At 41.9% G+C, this 18549-nt stretch overlaps 1 protein-coding gene across 2 annotated transcripts in view; it reads left to right on the top strand.

Moving 5' to 3' along the window:
- The first annotated feature begins 66 nt into the window (after positions 1-66).
- Positions 67-18549, top strand: part of rapgef6 (Rap guanine nucleotide exchange factor (GEF) 6) — a 180399-nt gene continuing 161916 nt past the window's right edge. For both annotated transcript variants that reach the window (XM_072446055.1, XM_072446054.1), the window contains exon 1: positions 67-193. In XM_072446055.1, the coding sequence (XP_072302156.1) occupies positions 119-193 (75 nt within the window). In that variant the 5' untranslated portion in view covers positions 67-118. The remainder of the gene's footprint in view (positions 194-18549) is intronic.

Genomic DNA, 18549 nt, shown 5'->3' with positions numbered 1-18549 from the left:
CCGGAGGAGGACGGCGGTGGCGGCTTTGCTCGGGACTAAACGCGGCGGCCACGAATCCGGCGGCCTGTGATTTAACGTTTTGCGGGGGAAAAAGAGGCCGAGGATCTGAGCCGAAGGGATGAAAATGACAACGGCGATGGAAACTAACTTCAAACTCGCGTTAAAGAAGGCGCCGTCGCTTCGCACAGCGGAGGTAAGAACCGGGGAAAAACGCACACAAAAAAACCACGCACTAAATCCGCCGTAGTTTGTCAAAAGCGGGCATCAAATCAAACGTACACTTCCAGACAAGACAGGAGTGACAGTGGGACCTGTACCCGTCAAACCAGCTTTAGAGTTCAATAAACCGCAGGTATATGCTAATGAGGAGGCGCTGTAAGCTAGCAGCTGTCAATCATTCCCAGAGCGACTCGGGGATGTCGACCTTGTTCGGTTAGTCGATGATCGTGATTATTCGGGTCACTATGGAGGCGTAAAAACGAGCAAACGAATGATAAAAATCGTGACAATTTTCAAAGCGGTTCAAATTTGTTTCTTTTGTTCGATATATTTTGCTCAAAAGTAACGCTAAATGTAAATAACTTTGATTTATCTGGCGGTTTTTATGACATTGAACTTTATTTTGTCTTTCAGAATGTTCAATTTTGTAAAGCCGGTCACAAACTCGTTGTGTGAAAGACAATTTATTTTTTATTCGGTCGCGTGACCGTGAATTTTAACGACGCAATGTAAACACGCCGGCTAGCTGTGGGCTAATTTTCAGCCGTTCTCCCGCATTCACTCTCATTTCATAGACTTTTTTTTTTTTTTTTTTTTTAGTGGTGGGAGAAACCTATGTAGACACGGGGAGAACATGCAAACTCGACACAGAAAGGCTTTTAAATGTTTATGGGGCAATGTGTGTGTTTTCCGAGAGCGCATTTTAAACGCTTTTACGTACGAGAAAAGACGAAAACGATTGCAAGAATCCCGTGAGTTTCAGCAGGTTTTATACGCAGCAAGACGGGATATTTTGTTGTTTGCGGACGAAAAGAAGTCGCTTCACCGCAATCTTCAGGATTTGTTTTTTCGATTTTAAATTGCGACCGCTGTACACTTAAAAGCAACTGTCGCTCACTTGAATCACTTACATCTTATTGTCAAACTCGACTATCTTTGATACAACTTGGACGTTTTGCACCCCCGGAGAGACTTGTCGGTGGAAATACGGCAGCCTTGGCATAATTTTAGCTCCACTGCCGCCCATAAAATACCCGCCAACTCATGCCAGCGCCCTGAAGTGCCACACACCTGTTGTTGTCGGTGAAATCGCGCGGGTTTGAGCAACGTTCTTGCGCAGATTTTTTAGGGATAAATTGGACTATTTTTGCGCGTTACTTTAGTTTTATCTTCCTGAAATTGATCAACGTTTCCGTAATCCCTGAACCCCGACGGTAAAAATGCCCACTTTGCACACGTCAACAAAATTCAATTACATTTATTTTTGAAGCGCCCAAAATCACAACATAAGTTTCTTCAGAGGGCGACAGTGAAAATCAGATTAAACAATGTTCATAGGGACTTGGCAATGTCCCGTGTCCTTAGACAAATGTCCCAGCATCCCGTGTCCTTAGACCCTCCTTCTCGGACAGGAAAAATGACCAAACCTCTTTGGGAAAAAGTATAAACCTGTAGGAGTTCCGCAGCAAAGGAGAGATCTGACTCCCTCAGATGCGAGATGGTCATAAACAAGTCATAAACTAAAGTTCATAAACGGGGACTACGCCTGTGTGTGGCATTAAAATTGTTATTTTTAGGTTAATCGATAATTGTGATTGTTTAGGTCACACTATATAACTTTTGAGACAACAAAAAAGATCATTGTGAATTTTTTCTGAAAATTTTTGAAAAATTTAAAAAAAAAATCTAAAAATCTAAAGTTCAAATTTTCCGATTTAATTTGGTCTTTTTTAGTTCAATTAAAATAAATGTGACAATTTTAGAAGCAAAAGGAAGACTTTGTAGTACAAAAAATAGACGCAAATACAAAGAACTTTATTTTGTTTATTCAGTTATATTTCAAAAATCCGCTCACAAACTTGAGGAACAGTAACACATCAGACCACGATAATGAAAGGAATTTAAATATTTCACTGTTTAGTCACAGTTTCAATAATCGTGAATGTTTATATTGATTTTTTTCCATCACAATAATCGTCACACAAAAAACAGATATAACCACAGTTTGATGAGTTTCAGAGTACTTTTTTAACCAAGATTTGAAATTCGAAATGTCAAAATTCTTTGGAAACGCCATGAATTGCGTTTTGCTTCACATGTTGTCACGCTTATTGCATTGATCAATAAAGCGTAACTTAGAATATACGTAAATACTTTCACCGCATGCTTTTCAAAAACGTATCCGTGTGTTTTTTATGGCTCATTTTGTGGAATTTATTGATGTAGTTTTTATATGGCAACATTTTTCTCATGTAGACCGATTAAAAATATTTTTTCAAAACTTGTGTGTAGATAAAGAAACAACAACAACAAGGAAAAAAGAACGAAAAAAGAAGGAAAAAAAGAAGGAAAAAGGAAAGAAAAAAGAAGGAGAAAATAGAAAGAAAAAAGAAGGAGAAAAAGGGAAAAAAGAAAGAAAGAAATAAGAAAAAAAACAAAAAAAAAACAAAGTATAGACAGGGCAGCACCAGAGATAAAAAACTTAGTGTATATTATTTATGATGACTGTTTTTATGAATGATGCTTCCAGATGAAAATAAAGTGCAAGATTAAAGCATACAATGTCCAAAATTTGAGTCAGACAGATTTACAATTTGACAAAATTTTATTTTTGCCTTTTTAAAAGCTGCTCTATTCTCAAGTGAAAGGTTTGACTCCGACCACAGCTAATGTAATCCCCCTGGGGCGCTCTTATGTCATTATCCTAATAACCTGTTTAGCTTTAGCGCGCCGTAGCGCTTTGAAAGGCTCCTTGTTTAGCCGCTGGTCCCGTGTTTGTTTGTGGAGGAGGTGAAGTTAAAAGACTCTTTGACGCGTTTCAGAAGCCGCTTTCGGACTAAACGTGGCCCCTGTTTGGTCCATAACAACTTGCAACTGTGCAATTAATCCAATTTAATCGACGTCAATCAATGACCGGGTCTTTTTCAATAGAAAGGTCCACAGCCCGTCTGCTACGGAAACTAGGGCTGAATTACTACTTATGCTAACGTTCTATCCCAAACATTTTAATGAAGCTGCAAATGAAAGAAAACATTGTTGATCATATCTTATCATATAGTGTATAAATATTCACATACTACGTTCTACCTTCAACCTAGAGGTTCACTTTTTAGCGTAGGTCAGATTAGTGGCGCTCGGTCAAATATGTTCTTGTCAAACTATTGTGTAGGAAGTCTCTGGCAATTCGATTAAAAAATAATTCCAGATAAAAAAAAAATCTCAATTAAATTCCAAAACAAGTTCTTATTTTGGTTTTATATTCATGACTCTATGTGGGTTAAGAAATATTTTTTTTAAGACCAAATTACTGTCATTCAGTGTTTTTTTATGTAGGAATTTTTTGTCAAAGTGAACTGAGTCACTCTCATGCACTGACCAATGAGAGAACGGGATGTTAGCGCTACTTTCAATCACTTCGTTGTCGCCGTCGTCGTCGTTGTTGTCGTCGTGGAGCTCCACTCTGTCTCACACCGAGTGGCCCCTTCGCCCCCACATGCGTTCAGCGGTGTGGCCCCTCACTCTGCCCTGTGTGAACTCATAAAACATCTGTAGCTCGCACAGTTGACCTGACCACTGTGGGCGATGGGCCGGTCGTTCAGAGCGTTCCTCAACACTCTCGTTTACGCCAGGCAATCGTCATAAACCGATGGGACTTGTTGGGCTCCGTCCCATGCACACACACACACGCACACGCACAAGCACACACACGCAGACACACACGCACACACACAGACAACACGCACGCACACACACTCACGCAGACACGCACGCACACACAGACACAGACACACACACGCATGCACACACAAACACGTGTGCGCGCGCCGCCTCTGACTCGTATTGCTCCTGGAGACATTTCTGCGGAATACGGTATTAAAAAAACGGTCAATCTTGACATTGCTAATTATAAGTTTACATATTTTGCATGTTCCTCTGTGACTTTCCTCTGGGTTCTCCATAACCCTAAAACAGACACAGTACAATCTAATCCTCCTCATTATGAACCAGTATCAAGATCTGAGAAATGTTCCAAACAGTGGGACTTCTCCGGAGATAGCCCAAAGATTGGTCAATTAAAGGATAGATAAATCTAACACGTGCTCTGAAATGACTGTATGTGAGCTCTGGCTTGAATGAAAAGCGTCTCCTGGCTTCGCACATGCTCAGTGCGTGTCTCGCTGTGGTGTGACGAGGTCGCTCATTCCTCAGGTCTGCGCCCTTCACAGCCCCATGACAAAAATGTGAGTGCTTCTCCTTTAACACATCTCTCGCTTTTTATTCGTGGTCTGATCAGGAGGTTTTAGTATTGAACGACCTGTATTTGTAGTATGCATTGCTGTTTGTGTTTCTCGTAAGTTGCTTCGGAAGTTGTCTCTCCATTTTGCAGTGAAATTGGATTTTGCGGATTGAGACATTTAAGAGTCGTGATGCGTCGTTACACCCCGTTTGTGTGTGTTTCTTACTGTGAGCAGATTGCCTCTCCACAGATCTGACCTGCAACCCGTTTGTTTCCACGGAGATAGACAAGTTTAAATTGCCCCCTACAGGTCAGACGACTCATTGGACTTAAATGCAGTTGAGATAAATATATTTAGAATTTTGCTGAAAATTATATAAATACAAATTTAAGAATAGCAAATTTTTTAGGTTTGTAATTTCACTTCCTGTTTGGAATTGATGACAATTGATTTACCCAGCAAACACTGGGCAAAAAGTAATCTAATGAATAAAACTCTATGAGAGTAATTTTGTTGAATTAATGTTTAGAGAGTCAAAACATGTGTTTCTTTGTGTAAATTATGCATATCATTTGATTGGAATGAGTGTGATGTCATTTTCTACAGATTTTTTTACATTTTCTCCACAAATACCTCCTCGATAGGTTTAACTATGTATTTATACCTGTTGTACTTACAAATTATAGTTTTAAACCTGTCATAGGCACTTAAATGCCAAACTGGAGGCAAAACAATAACGTCTATATGAAGTTTCTTTCAAAAGCGTTTCATCTCTTTGGTTGATTTGATTAGATTTTGTTAAAAAAAATAATATTTTTTTCAATAACGTCTGGTGGCCTTTTCTTTTGTCTCGGAGCTGGGTAAAAATTGTAATCCAGAACTATGACCATATTAGTATTTTCATTTATTTCCCACCTTATTTCTTCAGGGAGTCTCTTTGAAGACAATCACATTTGCTTTTTTTGTCTCACCTTCTAGAAAGCTCTTAAAACAAATTATGAACTTACATTCCAGATTTGATTCAATTTGATTTGTATGCACATATGTTTTTTCCCATCTTTGGACGGTCGGACTCATTGTTTTGTCCTCAAGCAAAACTTCACTCAGTTTTGCCCCAGTCTGCCGGCCAAATTACAGAGCAATATACTTTTTGCATTGTTCTGTCGCTCACTTGTAAATCATTTCCTAATATCGCTGCCGTAGCTCGGCCCGAGGTCCCGCGTTCCTGTTGAAACCCGTGGAGATTTGCATTGATTCTGAACCCGACCCCGCCCTTTCACCTCAAAATAAAGAACCGGGAGGTAACTTTAGGCATTATGAAAGCTAAAGCACCAAAAAAAAAAAAAATGGTGTGTTTCCGGTAACCCAACCCACCGGAAATTCAAAATGAAAAAACGCCGACCGTAAACATTTTATCGCATATTTACCGGTAAGATATGAAAATTGCTGCACTTTTGATAGGTTTCCTTTTACCTACGGGCACATCCATGTTTGCACAAAAACCTGCAGATGCTCATATTTGGTCAGCAGGCACAGCTGGGGTAGCAGTGGTGAAGATATTTGGTTCTGGTTTGGTCCTGGTTTGGTCCTGGTTTGGCCCTGGTTTGGCCCTGGTTTGGCCCTGGTTTGGTCCTGGTTTGGCTCTGGTTTGGCTCTGGTTTGGCCCTGGTTTGGTCCTGGTTTGGTCCTGGTTTGGTCCTGGTTTGGTCCTGGTTTGGCCCTGGTTTGGCCCTGGTTTGGCCCTGGTTTGGCCCTGGTTTGGCCCTGGTTTGGTCCTGGTTTGGTCCTGGTTTGGTCCTGGTTTGGTCCTGGTTTGGTCCTGGTTTGGACCTGGTTTAGCTCTGGTTTGGCCCTGGTTTGTACCTGGTTTAGCTCTGGTTTGACAATAGACACAATAATTTGACAGTTTTTTTTAATTTCCTAAAGCTAAACAATATGCGGAAAGGACTGGATTCTAACTCTAAATTGGCTCTGAACTAAATCAAACCGCTGCAACTAGCAATTATTTCAGGAGTCGACTGGTCAAAAGACTATTTCTATTGTACGTTGGGACTTTTTGAATAGTTTTAGAGTCTGTATTGTGTTGAGCTCCTGCACCACGTGACTAAACGTGTGGAGGACGCATTACGACAACTGCGGTAGTGAACGGAAACAAGCATTTTGGAGTTTATCTTTGTCAGTAAATGAAGCGGTCAATAACAAAACATCTTAAAAAACATATCTGATTAATCATTAGCGACTCTTCTGTGTCATGAGTGTGTTTTTAACGAGTTCAGATCGAGTGGATTGAGCCCTAAATCTGCTAAATGGACGTCTGATTTACTTTCTGCCTTTTAATGCCTGCACAAAGTGTCTCTGGAGATGTTTCTGAGGAATACACTTTATTATAAAACCTGGACATGATATTTTTGTACATAACAGAGGCTCGTTCACTGTAAGTCACTGTAAGAAACACCAGGAAATCATCTGTTCATCTATCTATACACCTCTCTCTCTCTCACGCTTCTCTATCAAGATTAATAATGATCAAAATTGCCAGGTTACAATCTTAATAAATCTTTTGGCATCGTTATGAAACAATGGTTAAATCTTTCCCCAAATGAAAACCCAAATTAAAGCGGAAATACATTTAAATCTTGGTTAACGCGCGTCCACTTCTGTGTCAATCTGGAGCGTTGTCAATCCCGTCTTTCTTCTGACCGCCATCGTTTTGCAAATTCAACAATCCACAATCTCCGAAACGCCGATAAAGTTTGTTTTTTTTCGTAAGGCGCTCGTTTGTTTGTTTCAGTGTGAACTCGGTACCGTGGCCACGTCGAGATTCTGTCAAAAATAATCGTACGAACCAAAAGAAAAAGATAATCGTGCATCCTCTGCAACAGCCAACAATTGTGAATGCTCGTTTCTTCTCGCGATAATCGTAACGTCTTTGCCCTGACATCCTTGATCACGACTGAGGCAGGTGTAAGCGAGGACTATAACAAGATAATGCACATGAACGGCTTTTTTTTTTCCGTTCGTTTGCAAACTTTAGACGATCGGTAAGTTTTTGTCAAGACAAACGCACAGAACCGGCAACTTCGGGCGATTTCAGGCTGTTGTCGGTCATTAGCGCTTTCGTTCCTGGCCGCTGCGCGAGAGTCAGATGCAAGCTTTTCCTGCACGGGCGAACGTCCTATTAATACACCAAACCCAGTGTTTAGAGAACGCTGCAGTGGCTGATGGGTATTTTCCACCGCGCCGCAGCTTATAATGTTCCCGTGGTTTGCAGCAAATATTTTCATTCGGTTAAATAAAGAACAATACAGATATTTACTGAGACCAGTAGGAAATGAAAAATAAAGAATGTTGCGGACCTGCTTGATTTATTGTGTCAGATGCCCTCCCATCCTCCTATGTCCCGGAGTTAAACTGAGATGGAGCAGATAAAACGTCTTTAATTATTCTGCAGATTTTCTGGTGTAGTTTGATATTTATAGTGTAATGGAGGTTTTCACAGACTGCGTTCACACTTCACACTGGTCCTGGTTTGGCCCTGATTTGGTCCTGGTTTGGCCCTGGTTTAGTGCTGGTTTGGTCCGGGTTTGGTCCTGGTTTAGTCCTGGTTTGGCCCTGGTTTGGCCCTGGTTAGGTCCTGGTTTGGTCCTGGTTAGGTCCTGGTTAGGTCCTGGTTTGGCCCTGGTTTGGCCCTGGTTAGGTCCTGGTTAGGTCTTGGTTTGGCCCTGGTTAGGTCCTGGTTAGGTCCTGGTTTGGTCCTGGTTAGGTCCTGGTTTGGCCCTGGTTTGGCCCTGGTTTGGCCCTGGTTTAGTCCTGGTTTGGCCCTGGTTTAGTCCTGGTTTGGCCCTGGTTAGGTCCTGGTTAGGCCCTGGTTTGGTCCTGGTTAGGTCCTGGTTAGGTCCTGGTTAGGTCCTGGTTAGGTCCTGGTTAGGTCCTGGTTAGGCCCTGGTTAGGCCCTGGTTTGGCCCTGGTTTGGCCCTGGTTTGGCCCTGGTTTGGCCCTGGTTTGGCCCTGGTTTGGCCCTGGTTTGGCCCTGGTTTGGTCCTGGTTTGGTCCTTGTTTGTTCCTGGTTTAAACCTGAAATGGACTTGGTTTGGTCAAATCAAATCAAATCAATTTATTTTTGTAAGGCCCAAAATCACAACAACAGTTGCCTCTGAGGGCCACAGGGAGAAATGAATCAACAATGTCTGTGGTGGCGAGGGAGTCAGACAATGTCTGTGGTGGCGAGGGACGATGTCCCAGGGTCCTCTGTCCTTAGACTCTCCTTCTCGGCCAGGGAAAACTACAAAGGTCTTGTTGGTCTTGTTCTTGTCCTAGTTTGATTGCGTTATGGCTGTAAAATCATGCATATTATTTGAGTATTTCATATACTAGACAATAGACAAAATAATTTGACATTAATGTGCATATATCAGTTTTTTATGATTTACTTGTTTTGACTTTATTTGATGGAATAAAAGCTGTAAATATAAATGACAGTTTTACATCAATCAAGTGTCAGTTTGAGAAGAAAAGTTAAAAAATATGTTGAAAATTACAGAAAGTCGAGTTCAAAACCGCTACTCTCCATCTAAAAGTTTGGGGCAATTTACAAACAAAAACATATACCGTATTTTTCTTTCAAGTATTTTTGGAGAACCTTTGTGTTATTACGATATATATTTTATTTGTTGCGATATTGATGATTGAGTCAGTAATATTGCTGTGTTCATGAGTAAACACAGCTTAAAGGTACTTTATGTAACTTTTCTGATGGAAGGACTTTAATTACAGGTGATTTTTATGGTTCAAAATACCTTGAAAACAACAAAAAGGTACTTCTGTTTTTCTAATTATGACTTAGTTTGGTGGTGTAGAACCAGTGGTAAATATTTATGGCAGTTTTACGTCTTTTAAGAAAGTTCTAAAACTGAATCTCTCTGATGTCATCAATGTGCGACGTGCCATTCGGACGCAGCCAGAGACACTTAACTGACACACTTTACTGACAGTTTAAACATAATTCAACAAAACAAAGATCTTATATGGTATTATTGTTTGTCAAATGATATCTGTTGTGTAAGTTATCTAAATTTTGGCTCTTGGCTCTCTTGGTCTGGTTGCTTGGTAACAGTTGTGGAATTACCTCTACCCATGTCATATTTGCTGCTCATGTCCAACCAGGAAGTACAATTATAAAAATGTTTCAAATGTGTACAACTAGGCAAAATGTTTATTAAAATCTGAAGCACAAACACTAGTCAAACCTGGTCTTCAGACTTTTAACTTGCATTTGGATAGTGTTCTCAGAAGAGTGGAGCCCCTTGTGGTCAGCATTGTGTGTCCACGTTGTTTGGGCAGCTGCAGATGTGAAACTTGGTGGTGACACTTCCTCTCAACCGAACACTCTGTTTTTAAACCGTATGAGCAGCAGCTGACGAGGGAGCACCAGCACCAGGACTGTCAAACAAAGTGAAAAAAGTCACGACTAAACCAGCATTGAAACGACACACGTTTTTGAACAGGTGTCAGTACAAGGGATGGTCCGGTCTTTTTTTCTGTGGCTGATACGATGTTTGAAAATTGTCTTGCTTTTATGGCTGATAAGCAGTAATATTTGGCAATACCGAAATCCCACAAAAAATGAAGATTGCTAAAGTTCTCTATAAACTCTATAACTCTTTTTTTTCCAACTATCGACCGGTGTCTTTACTTTGTCAGTTCTCAAACATAGTTGAGAAACTGTTTAAAAAGAGACTTGTGACATTTTTAGACCAATTTAATAATTTAATTACTATCAGACCTTATTCCGCCCCCACCCTATGTGTCTGGTTCTGTCTGTGTCTGGTTCTGTCTGTGTCTGTGTCTGTCTCTGTCTCTGTGTCTGTCTGTCTCTGTGTCTGTCTGTCTCTGTGTCTGTCTGTCTCTGTGTCTGTCTGTCTCTGTGTCTGTGTGTGTCTGTGTCTGTGTCCATCCATCTCTGTCTGTCTGTGTCTGTCTGTCTGTCTCTGTGTCTGTCTGTCTCTGTGTCTGTCTGTCTCTGTGTCTGTGTGTGTCTGTGTCTGTGTCCATCCATCTCTGTGTCTCTCTGTGTCTGTCTGTGTCTGTGTCTGTCTGTCTCTGTGTCTGTCTGTCTCTGTGTCTGTCTGTCTCTGTGTCTGTCTGTCTCTGTGTCTGTCTGTCTCTGTGTCTGTGTCCATCCATCTCTGTGTCTGTCTGTGTCTGTCTGTCTGTCTCTGTGTCTGTGTCTGTGTCTGGTTCTGTCTGTGTCTGTGTCTGTGTCTGGTTCTGTCTGTGTCTGTCTGTCTGTGTCTGTGTCTGTCTGGTTCTGTCTGGTTCTGTCTGTCTGTCTCTGTGTCTGTGTCTGTCTGTCTCTGTCTGTCTGTCTGTCTGTCTGTCTCTGTGTCTGTCTCTGTGTCTGTGTCTGTCTGTCTCTGTGTCTGTGTCTGTCTGTCTCTGTGTCTGTGTCTGTCTCTGTGTCTGTCTGTCTCTGTGTCTGTGTTTGTCTGTGTCTGTCTGTCTCTGTGTCTGTGTCTGTGTTTGTCTGTGTCTGTGTCTGTCTGTCTCTGTGTCTGTGTCTGTCTGTCTGTGTCTGTCTGTCTCTGTGTCTGTGTCTGTCTCTGTGTCTGTGTGTCTCTGTGTCTGTGTCTGTCTGTCTCTGTCTGTCTGTCTCTGTGTCTGTGTCTGTCTGTGTCTGTGTCTGTGTCCATCCATCTCTGTGTCTGTTTGTGTCTGTCTCTGTCTTTCTTAAACTTTTCCTATATTTTTGCATCCATATTTTCTAGCTCCACAGTGACCTTCATGTTTCCTACACTTTCTTTAGTCAACAGCCACAAAAACCCACAGTTCAGGACCGTAACAGGCAAGACTGTGTGAGAGGCGCCATGTTTGTATGCATATGAGCGGTTCGAATCGGGTAAACCACGTTAGTCCGGCTGTGACGCGGAACAGGTTCAGAGCTTTTCCTTAAAAAGCCGATTAAAAAGGTTGAAAATGAGTTGATCAAAAGGATTAAAGCTCGAGCTGTGCGACACGTGGTTCATTTATTGTCGGTTCTTCTTGTGTTTTTGACTCTTTGGACTGGTTTAGTTCCATTTTAGACCTGGTTTAGTCCAGTCTCAGACCTGGGTCACTCTTTAATTTGGATCAGCATCGTTAATCCTGTGGTTTCGGTCTTGAAATTCATGCTTTAATTGTAGGATTTGGTTCAAAGTTCACATTTTGTCCAGCGGCATTGACATTTGGATAACGTACATTTCATTTCTATGGTTTTATACACATCAAATCAGGATATTTTGTTGTTTGCAGTGGAAATAATGTTACTTTATTAATTGCAGTTGTTGCGATTTCCTAATTGCGACCACCCAACCTGCAATTTAAATCATAATCAATTGAAAGTATAATTGCGATGTATCTTGCAGCCCATGTCCTGCTTTTGAGTCTGTCGTCATGGTTGTGGTTGTGGTTAAACTTTGGCATAATTTCCTCTTGCTAAATGGGACTTCCCTGTCGTAGAAGGATCATGTGTGCACTTTTTCTTTTATTTTACAAGACCTTATGTTATTTAGCTTATCCTCCCAACATTCAAAACCATTGTGGGGAGAGTTATCACGTTTTTATCTTAAACTCAATATTCAGTTCACACGCACATTTTAAACACGTTCAGGAGCATTCACTCTTGAGAGAAGACTGAAATATGAACTGTTGAGCTTGTACAAGAATCATATTGTATTTCAGAACATGTTTGTAGAGTGTAAACTACAGGCTTAGCAGCTTTTATAAAGATTATGACCACATGGAGACGCAAGGTTTCTTACCTAAACCTTTGAAACTTGAAGGATTTTAAAACGATGGCTTTGTCCACAACGGCACTTGCTAGCTCAGTGTTGGCGTCAGTGCTAACTCAGTGTTAGCGTCAGTGCTAACTCAGTGTTAGCGTCAGTGCTAACTCAGTATTAGGGCCAGGGCAAGCTCAGTGTTAGGGCCAGTGCTAGCTCAGTGTTAGGGCCAGTGCTAGCTCAGTGTTAGCGTCAGGGCTAGCTCAGTGTTAGGGCTAGTGCTAGCTCAGTGTTAGGGCCAGTGCTAGCTCAGTGTTAGCGCCAGTGCTAGCTCAGTGTTAGCGCCAGTGCTTGCTCAATGTTAGCGCCAGTGCTAGCTCAGTGTTGGGGCCAGTGCTAGCTTAGTGTTACCGCCAATGCTAATACTAAATCTACTGTTGAGGCATAAAAGATTTAAATCAAGTTTAAGTAGCGAACTGAAATAAGCTTTGCATAAAAACTATCAGACTGTTAAACTTAACGTTAAATGACGTTATTTTATAGCTTACATCAGTCATGTCCAAACTACGGCCCGGGGCCAAATGCGGCCCCTATACCAATTTTTGTTGGCCCTCCGACTTCCTGTTAAGTTGGTCCAAACAACAAAAAGTAGTTATTTTTACTCTAAAATTGAAAAAATTCAAGCATTTTGATGTTACACCAATCTAATAATAATGTTCAGAGTCTTAGTAAAGGTGTGGAGGCATCAAAACAACATCAAATGCAAAACTTCTGCTCCGTATAATTGTAAAATGCGGGCTTCGGTGACAAATGTTTGGACACCCCGCGCTTACATCTGTTAGCATTAGCTTTGAGAAATGATTAGCTTTGCCAACTGCTACTTTACACAGAGCCCAATGCAAATAATTACATTGGGATATTGATAGTGAAGATTAACATTATCTTAAGTTATTAAAATACATATTGTTTTAAAGTCATGGTGGGCCCAGCAGCACGGCCTAAACACATCAGCTTTTCCCGAGAGCACTGCCAGCCTCGCAACAACAACAACAACATCCCGGTTTCCTCTGCGTTACAGTTTGCTCCAAAGCCAGCGGAATATAGTAAACGAGCGAGCAGTTGTGAATGAGTAAAGCTGTAACTACATTCCTACCACAGACATGAAGAGACACATACTGGAGTCTATTAAGGTACTTGGAGAATAAAGGCGTGCACTTTTTTTTTTTTTTTTTTACACCCAAGGAGATGGATAATTGAAATATTTGCAAGAACAACTGTAGTGCTTGGTCTTGAAGTTGGTCATTTTGTGTGTTGCATTAAGGGTTTCACCTCTTATGCATGTCGTTGGTTGACGGGGTAAACCGTAAAAACCAGGAAAACCCACCAAGACGGAAAGACCTCACACGAGAATTGAACCCAGGAACTTCTCACTTTGAGGCAAGAGCCACGACGCCGCTCGTGCCTTGAAGAATATCTGCAGAGATTCTTACTTGATTTGTTGTTTCAATCACAAATAGCCCGTGAACAGAGGTGGGTGGAGTAGCCATACATTTGTAGAGGATATTACTGTACGAAATTATTATTGTGAGAAAAAACATCGTGGTTCAATGAGAACCATGGCAAAACACCTGTAAAATCTTTAATCTTCTTTCATTCCAATTTTCTTTCTTGCAAATATCGCAAATATTCATGGGTCTGAATATGGATGCGTACCACTACGACGGACCGGATCTGGACTTTTAAAAACGTTTCGGTTCAGGTCCAAAAAAAACGAAACCCGCTGACATACTATATCCTTTTTGTTCTAGAATCTAAACCATCTTAAACCTTCCATTGATCGTGAAATTCGCGCTGGAAAAGACGTAAACTCTGCCATGCGCCGCTGTCAATAGCGCACACGGACGGGGCAGAAGTTGAAGCCGGCGAAATAAGTTTAAAGATGCGAGAAACGCGCGGAACCGTGTATCCACATGTGAACACTGAAGTGGATCCTGCTGGTGCCAGAATCAGGACTAAACATGGGGAATCTGCGTTTCAGTTTTATGCAGCTAAAATCTGGAACAGTCTTCCTGAAGATATGAGACAGGCCTCTACTCTGACAATGTTCAAATCTAAGCTAAAAACAGTTTTGTTTAGCTGCGCATATGACTGAAAGGACTTTTTCTTTGCACTCTTCTCTTTTATGATTTTATTAGTTTAGACAATCGGTTGGATTGATAATTTTTAATTTAGTTAATTTTATTGTATTTCTGTTTCTACAATTTCTTTGTGATTTGAATGCATTTTTCCTGTTGTGTGAAGCACTTTGAATTGCCTTGTGTATGAATTGTGCTCTACAAATAAACTTGCCTTGCCTCTTGAAAGCTTTGAGGGCGTATCCGGTGCAGAGGGCGTATCCGGTGCAGAGGGCGTATCCGGTGCAGAGGGCGTATCGGACGCAGAGGGCGTATCGGACGCAGAGGGCGTATCGGACGCAGAGGGCGTATCCGATGCAGAGGGCGTATCGGACGCAGAGGGCGTATCGGACGCAGAGGGCGTATCCGATGCAGAGGGCGTATCCGATGCAGAGGGCGTATCCGATGCAGAGGGTGTATCCGATGCAGAGGGCGTATCGGACGCGCAGGGGGCGTATCGGACGCAGAGGGCGTATCGGACGCAGAGGGCGTATCGGACGCAGAGGGCGTATCGGACGCAGAGGGCGTATCCGATGCAGAGGGCGTATCCGATGCAGAGGGCGTATCCGATGCGCAGGGGGCGTATCGGACGCGCAGGGGGCGTGTCCGACGCGCAGGGGGCGTGTCCGACGCGCAGGGGGCGTGTCCGACGCGCAGGGGGCGTGTCCGACGCGCAGGGGGCGTGTCCGACGCGCAGGGGGCGTGTCCGGCGCAGAGGACAGAGGGCGTGTCCGGCGCAGAGGGCGTGTCCGGCGCAGAGGGCGTGTCCGGCACAGAGGGCGTGTCCGGCACAGAGGGCGTGTCTGGTGCAACCCTTTTCATATCCAGTTTTTAATGACTATCAAACAGCACCTGACTGAAACCTATGGATACGAAAGAAGCGATTATTGACGTGTTTCTTCTTATTCTTTCTTGATTAGCAGTATTATCGTTTATGGTAATACATATTTTTCCCATATGTAACATTACAACTGTCGATTGCCTGAGACGAGCTGCAAAAGAAATGGATAGATAAACAAAAAAAAGTGTTTCAAAGTATCTACAGAACTCTTTTCGTGAGACTCAAAGACGCACAACGTTTCAGAACGGACAAAACACAGATAGAGTCCAGATTTTTTAAATGTATTTTTTATGAATGCAGTGGATTGAGCACATTTGTCAGTGGTGTTCCTCTCTCTCCCGAGGCTGTAGGCCACGGAGCAGATTCAAACCTGTCTCGCTTCTGCTGAACATTACGAGGCTGAAAAACTGGTCTTGTGTTTGGAGCCCCAAGTTAAGTCCATCCTTTTACGCTAATATAGAGTTGTGTAGTCTCTGTCTCTGTCTCTGTCTCTGTCTCTCGCTGTCTCTCGCTGTCTCTCTCTGTCTCTCTCTCTGTCTCTCGCTCTGTCTCTGTCTCTGTCTCTCTCTTTCTGTCTCTGTCTCTCTCTGTCTCTGTCTCTCGCTCTATCTCTATCTCTGTCTATGTCTCTATCTCTCTGTCTCTCTGTCGCTCTCTGTGTCTCTGTCTCTGTCTTTCTCTGTCTCTCTCTCTATCTGTCTCTGTCTCTCTGTCTCTGTCTCTCTCTCTCTTTCTCTCTGTCTCTGTCTCTTTCTCTCTCTGTCTCTTTCTCTCTGTCTCTATCTCTCTATGTCTCTATGTCTCTATGTCTCTATGTCTCTGTGTCTCTGTGTCTCTGTGTCTCTGTGTCTCTGTGTCTCTATGTCTCTGTGTCTCTGTGTTTCTCTGTCTCTCTCTCTGTCTCTCTCTCTGTCTCTCTCTCTCTGTCTCTCTCTCTGTCTCGCTCTCTCTGTCTCTCTCTCTGTCTCTCTCTCTGTCTCTCTCTCTCTGTCTCTCTCTGTCTCTCTCTCTCTGTCTCTCTCTCTGTCTCGCTCTCTTTGTCTCTTTCTCTCTCTATCTCTGTCTATCTCTGTCTCTCTAAAACACTGCTTCACTTTGCGACGTCATTAGGTTTTAATACTGAAAGTGCTTATCTGTGTTTTTAAAGTCTACACGCTTTCAGTGAACACTGTAAAGTCATTTTAAGCATAAATTGACTAGATTAAGATCTTTATTTTTACTCAAGTAGTTGCTTGAAAAAAAAAAAAAAAAAATAGAACATTGAACAACAGAAAAAGAAAAAGAAACACAAATAATGAGCTGGAACAGGTAGAACATAAGGCGAGTAAAGGAGCAAAAGGGGGAAATATGGGAGTGGCATCAGAAAAAAGGGGGAATGAGAGTATATTAAAATCTGAATAATTGTCCCATTTTGTCCGTTGTTGACTAGATTAAGATCACCATATGGGCTTGCTACTTATGTTTTAGCTGAATTTTATGGGGAAAAGTCTAATTATGATTTTCATGATGAGGAATTTGTTTGAGTGTTAAAAGTAATGAAACAGCTAAACAGATGCATGCTTTTCATGAGATATTTTGTAGTCATTGTGATGTTGTTTAGTTTCCTTCCTTTCCGTTCTTCCAGCTGCCGCCCGCGCACACTCTGCCCACATCATGAATTCTCCGTCATTGTTATTTGACCTGTAAAAAAAAATTGCGGCCTTTTGTCTGGAACAATGTGTTTGTCCATAAATCCCACTGGGCCGGAGTGAAAGGCAACAACATTCCTGCCGTAGCCCGGAGCCACAGGTACAAGAGACACAAAACTCTTCTTGTTTAAAAGTCAACTTTCTCTAGAAATAAAAGAAGAAAAAAAAGTAGCTGTGAGAGTAGTATTTCCAGTTATCCTATGAGGTATACCATGGAGTTGTGTATCCGGCTTAACAAAAACAGGTCCTTTTTTACCGTATTTCCCGGACTATAAGTTGTACTTTTTTCATAGTTTTGGCCGGGGTGCAACTTATACTTATACTCCGGAGCAACTTATATGTGAAATTATTTGTTATTTTCACACTTGTAACCACATTTCATACTCCAGTGCAACTTGTATATGTTTTTTTCTTCTCTATTTTGCATTTTTTGGCTGGTGCCACTTATAGTCCGGTGCGACTTATAGTCTGGAAAATATGGTACTATTAAAGTGAGCATATGCTTCTTAACCAAGATTCAGGACAAGCATAGCCTAAACTGGGATGAGCAGACATGGATTTAAATTGATTTGGATCTACTCTTATGTGCAGAATTTGTGTGTATTAAATCACCAAAAATAATCTGTTCGTTAACTTAAGGATGAGATCAATAAAGCGCTACAGGCTCGATTTCGGACCTCTGTTTTAGGTCCTCGAAACCCCTGGAATGAGCACTCTTCGTGTTTTCACTTTTTCAATATAATTTCCCCACAATTTACAGGATATTAAATTAACTCGGTCGGTGGATACAATAAAAAAACATTATACATTCACTGTAAAACGACTGTAAAACACATTAGCAACTGGTGGAGTTTTACAGCTGGTCCAATACACGAACGATGTACAAAAGTAATATACCATATTTTTCATAGTTTTGGCCGTGGTGCGACTTATACTTATATTCATACTTATATGCTTATACTCCAGAGTGATTTATGTGATATTATTTGTTATTTTCAGACTTGCAACCGCCTTTCATACTCCAGTGCGACTTATATATGTTTATAGTCCGGAAAATACGGTACATTCCTCAGTCTATCTCTAGTTCTTCCAGTCTCTTTGTAGTTTTCTTCTTTGTGCTCCTGACCGCTGAATCGTCCTGCTCGTTCAGCCTATTTCGCTCGGGACACGTTTCGACCTTTGACCGCGGTTCGTGTCCAAATTCAAAAAGTACTTTACGGAAACTCAGAGGCCATTAAGAGAATACTCACGGCTGAGAGAAAAAAAGGTTGGACTCTGTTCTGTGGTGGAGTTTAGCGTTCACATGTTTTTATTAAAAGCTGGCCCGACTTTTGTCTCTTTTGGCCGAGTTCAGACACATTTGAGGCAGAGACACACCTGTTCAGCAGCCGGCTAAGGATTAAGTCCATATTCTGTTTTTCTTTCACAGTCTCGCAGAACTGTCGAGTCAGCCCCGGCCCCCAATTCACTCGTACCAAGCTATTTTTACGTGGTCTGTAGCTACGTTTACCTTTAAGAGATCGGCATGAACTCTATTTTACATTATCCAACATTCTGCTTCATTCAAACTTTTGGACACGGCTTTGGTTTAGGGCTCGCTCTGTGATAAGAGGATAAAATTACCGTATTTTC

Source organism: Eucyclogobius newberryi, unplaced genomic scaffold (genome assembly GCF_026437365.1).
Source record: "Eucyclogobius newberryi isolate DKJ021-1_F unplaced genomic scaffold, fEucNew1.0.hap1 SCAF_15, whole genome shotgun sequence".
NCBI classification, from domain to species: Eukaryota; Metazoa; Chordata; class Actinopteri; order Gobiiformes; family Gobiidae; genus Eucyclogobius; species Eucyclogobius newberryi.
This window is presented reverse-complemented; position numbering and strand designations above follow the sequence as displayed.